The following is a 4,526-nucleotide window of genomic DNA, read 5'->3' as shown; positions in this document are numbered from 1 at the left end:
CTCATCAGCATTTTCCAAGGAATCCTCACATTCAATTAGGAGGGTAAGGAAATATCCAACACCAACCTGCAAACCTCCCGCAACCTTCCGGACGCGGTGTCCTGACCGCGGAAGCCATCCAACGCAGTCATGTATCGGCCCATAGAGCGGTTCAGACGCATTTCTCCCGCAAACCGGAGACAAACGTGTGCGTGATGGGAATTTGCGGGAGTGCAGACCGCTTCCAAGCCCGATTCTGACCGACCTCCAACCCGTCCTTCCCGCGCTTACCATCCTACATGCCGCGCCACATTCATGTCAGCCCTGAGCATGCAACTCCAATCATTGAAGTCGCGATTTGATCATACGGGAAGGCGGTGCACACGAACGCCACCTACCTCTTGGGCGTCGTCGTTTCAATGCGGACGCCACATCCCAAGAAACCAACTCCGGCAGTTGTGCTGCATTGAAACGGGTTGACCGCCCCACGGACTAGCTTGGCCATGGCTATTTAAGACACACTCCAGTGTCGTCCAGAGCACCGCACCATCCTCCTCCCCAACACCGATTATTTCATTCTTTCCGACCTTTACATGCTCTCCAAGCACAGCCAACGGCGATGCCAAAGTACTAGTTCTATGAGCCGGCAGGCGACATCGGCGGGAGCTAGTCATCTGGTGGATCATGGGGCCATCGTCCTTGCTCTTCGGGGCCATCGACATCCGTGACGACGGGATCCTTTGGCTACGAGGAGGAACACCGCAGCAGTGGCCATGTCTGTTGTTGGAGGCGGCGTTACGGACGAAAGAACACGTCTCAGAGATGGTGATCATAACGAAGGGTCGCTCCGTCAGATGGTACCGGCGCCACCATAATTAGCGTGCATGGAGGAGGAGCCACCACCCTCGTCACAGGTCCGCGTGAAGCACGAGCCGGGATCCCCGATGCGACGGGTGAAGGACGAGTCGGCGTCCCTATTGCACAACCACGACCTACACATGAGCGGTCGCGTGACGCAGGAGCCTGTGTATCCCTAGCACCTCCATCGTGTAAGCTGGAGCCGGCGTCGCCCCCAACAATATAGCCGCTACGCGCAGATCAACAGGCCATCGTCGCCACCTCAATGCCACTGCCCCAAATAAAGGAGGAGGTTTCGTCGGTGCCTTCGGCTCTCGGGTCATGTTGTCCGAGGCCGAGTGCACGGCGCTGCAGTAGGCGAGGTACGACCGACGCAATGTCGGTCGCGGCTCCGTGTTTACCAAGATGGACGTGACATTGAAATGGGTCCGCAACGACCCGGACCTTACCGCGGCGTGGGCGCTCCACCGCTCTGTGACCATCGTGGAGACGGCCGCTAGATTTCGCCATCACCTTGAGGGCGAGCTCGCAACATCGACGAGGAGTTGTCGCTTAGCGACTGCTCCGCCATTGCCGGTCGCGGCAAAGCCGCCGCCAGGGCTCCAAAGGCCACGTCGACAGTGGCCGCGGCAGCACTCCGCACGACACAACAGGAGGTAGAGCGGCTTGTCCGCGAGCGACAGGCAGCCACCACACAAGGTTGTCATGGCGCTCCGGCGATAACGTTCCACCGCTGGAGGGACCACGATGACAACAACGACGACCATACCTACGGAGACGGCGGTGTGGCAGCATAAGACGTCCATACGTACGAGGTGGTCGTCTGGTATAGGGTTTAGGTTTTTTCTATTTTTTTAGTAAAACGGTTGAAATATCGATTTTTTATGTAAATTATATGCAAACTTTTATGAAATCTGTCGTGTTTACACGAACTTTGTTCGATTGGTTCGAGTTGTCAACCGAATGTATACGACTGACGGTTGGATGGTGTCCTTTTGTATCAGTGTCCGTGAATTGGTCTCCTTACGGACGGATGCGAAAGAAAATTTGCGATTCGGTGTTGAAGATGCCTAATGATGTTCATCCTTATCTACCTTGTCATGAATACGGGTGCACAGTCTTAGTTGAAGGATTGACAAGTCGCTTTTTTGCCGACCATATTTTACTCCTCCCTAAGAGGGAAAAAAGGTACTGAAATTTTATCGTTTGTCAGGTTGCAGCAGGTTTGCAACGTTCGCACCCACCACGGAACTGTTTTTGACGTTCTCGATTCAAGCAAAGCAAAATTGCTTCTCTAGCAACAACGCAGTGAGTTATTCTTCTTCAACCACCTCAGCTACCACGTCTGCTCGCACAGCCAATTCCTCTGTTTTCTCGTTTGCCCGCGCGGCCGGCACACTGGGCTAGCCGTGAGCACGCAGCAGTACTGCGGTTCATCGCACTACACTCAACTCAAGCTGGCCAGAAAACCATAGACCTTCTAGACGAGCCACTGCTTTGTACCGCACTATAAATCGGCGCCACCCCGCCATGCAAATCAGCACAGGCCATCAGCAACAGCAGCAGCTAGCTAGCACACCAAGAGCAGACGCTAGTGTGTATTCTTCGGCGATTAGCAGTAATCCATGGCAGCTCTCGCCACGCTCCTCGTCGTCGGCATTGCCGTCGCCGCCGCGCATTGTTTGGCCGCCGGTGGCACGGCGACAAAGGGCCCGGTGACGTACGTGTTCGGCGACTCGATGTCGGACGTGGGGAACAACAACTACTTCCAGCTCTCCCTCGCCAGGTCCAACTACCCCTGGTACGGCATCGACTACCCCAACGGCGTCGCCACCGGGAGGTTCACCAACGGGAGAACCATCGGAGACTACATGGGTAAGTCACTAGCCAAGTGTCAAATGTTAATCAACTCCTGAATCGTATGGACTGATGTTTGGATTCGAATGATGCAGCTGCCAAGTTTGGCATCCCACCCCCGCCGCCGTTCCTCTCCCTGTCGCTGGCCGACGACAACTTCCTCGCCGGCGTCAACTTCGCGTCTGGTGGCGCCGGCATTCTGAATGAGACCGGCGTCTACTTTGTAAGCCGCATTATTGCCAACTACTTCTCGTCGGCACTGATCAGTAGCTCAGTTGCGTGACACGGCTAGATTTGCAGGTCGAGTACTTCTCGTTCGACGAGCAGATATCGTGCTTCGAGACTGTCAAGAGGGCCATGATCGCCAAGATCGGCAAGGAGGCTGCCGAGGAGACTGTCAACGCAGCGATGTTCCAGATTGGACTCGGTATGCGGCATTTACTTCATCTCAGTCCGTGAAGAAGTTTGAGCTTATGGATTAACACTGTACACAACATTAATTTGGGCTTCTGAACCAGGGAGCAACGACTACATCAACAACTTCCTGCAGCCGTTCATGGCGGATGGCACGACGTACACGCACGACCAGTTCATCCGCCTCCTCGTCGCCACTCTAGACCGGCAGCTCAAGGCAAGAACACATCTGATCGCTGTCCCAGACTAGAGACATATGCATAAAGCTATAGTTGATTGTCAAGTCGGGAATGTTTGACAGACGGAATGTTAACCTGTCGACTGATTAATTATGCAGAGGCTGTACGGGCTCGGCGCGCGGAAGGTGGCGTTCAACGGGCTCCCCCCGCTGGGCTGCATCCCGTCGCAGCGCGTCAAGTCGGCCACCGGGGAGTGCATAGCCCAGGTGAACAGCTACGCCGTGCAGTTCAACGCGGCCGCCAAGAAGCTGCTCGACGGCATGAACGCCAAGCTGCCCGGCGCGCAGATGGCGCTCGCCGACTGCTACTCCGTCGTCAAGGAGCTCATCGACCACCCGCAGAGAAACGGTAACATTGCCGGCGCCGGCCAAGCCGTTCCGGTGCGTCGTAGTCCGTGCCTGACGTCCCCTTCTCTTCCTCTGCGCTGGTGTTTGCTGCAGGGTTCACGACGTCCGACACGTCGTGCTGCGGCGTGGACACCAAGGTCGGGGGCCTCTGCCTGCCGGACTCGACGCCCTGCCGCGACCGCAAGGCGTACGTGTTCTGGGACGCGTACCACACCTCCGACGCCGCCAACCGGGTCATCGCCGACCGCCTCTGGGCCGGCATGACGACCGCCAGCTCTCCGGCTCCGGCTCCTCGCGCCGGCGCGCCAGGGCCAGCCGCGGTGCCGGCGCCTTCTCAGGCTCGGGCTTAAAGCCTTAAACCCACATTGATGCTGATCGATCTGGCGTGTTTACTTCGGACATTGCTTCAGTTTAAACTGTGAGATCTGGGTGAAGTACCGCAATTTATACGATGTGTAATACGCGGGGCCTTCTTTCATACGAGACGTGGTTCATTTTGAGAATCGGTACTACATTTGTCTATAAATACTGAAATTTGCGCCACGGTCATGTGTGCGAAAACATGTTTTGGAGCACATGTGTCGGGGCCCTTCCTATCTAACCATACATTCCATGCATCGTGATCCGTGTAAATACATTTTTCTTTTTTGTTTCTCGCATATAGAACATGTCTTGAAATTTAAACTTTTGCAGCACAGCAAATGTTTCCAGCTAGAATCTAGGATAAAACTTTTAGATTTTTTGATCCTACACACATATACAAACAAAGTTTTATTTGATTGAAAAAACTTATATTTATTATTTATGTCGGATCAAGAATTATGAAAGATTT

At 54.7% G+C, this 4,526-nt stretch overlaps 1 protein-coding gene across 1 annotated transcript; it reads left to right on the top strand.

The window, feature by feature from the left end:
• Nucleotides 1-2,368: 2,368 nt before the first annotated feature.
• Nucleotides 2,369-4,262, top strand: LOC123402969 (GDSL esterase/lipase At5g37690-like). The gene is made up of 6 exons (XM_045096943.1): nucleotides 2,369-2,712; nucleotides 2,790-2,917; nucleotides 2,995-3,121; nucleotides 3,213-3,325; nucleotides 3,446-3,695; nucleotides 3,788-4,262. Exons 1-6 carry the CDS (start codon nucleotides 2,463-2,465, stop codon nucleotides 4,042-4,044), a joined length of 1,125 nt encoding a protein of 374 aa, XP_044952878.1. The 5' UTR covers nucleotides 2,369-2,462; the 3' UTR covers nucleotides 4,045-4,262.
• The last annotated feature ends 264 nt before the right edge of the window (nucleotides 4,263-4,526 follow it).

Source organism: Hordeum vulgare, chromosome 6H (assembly GCF_904849725.1).
Source record: "Hordeum vulgare subsp. vulgare chromosome 6H, MorexV3_pseudomolecules_assembly, whole genome shotgun sequence".
Lineage (NCBI taxonomy): Eukaryota > Viridiplantae > Streptophyta > Magnoliopsida > Poales > Poaceae > Hordeum > Hordeum vulgare.
The sequence above is the reverse complement of the archived record's forward strand: the minus strand, read 5'-3'. Positions and strand labels throughout refer to the sequence as shown.

Bases quoted from the DNA above. Each gene is read 5' to 3' on its own strand.
- LOC123402969 (XM_045096943.1), top strand. From the start codon at position 2,463: ATGGCAGCTCTCGCCACGCTCCTCGTCGTCGGCATTGCCGTCGCCGCC. The intron at 2,918-2,994 runs GTAAGCCGCATT...CTAGATTTGCAG, and splicing joins ATGAGACCGGCGTCTACTTT to GTCGAGTACTTCTCGTTCGA. The intron at 3,696-3,787 runs GTAACATTGCCG...TGTTTGCTGCAG, and splicing joins CGACCACCCGCAGAGAAACG to GGTTCACGACGTCCGACACG.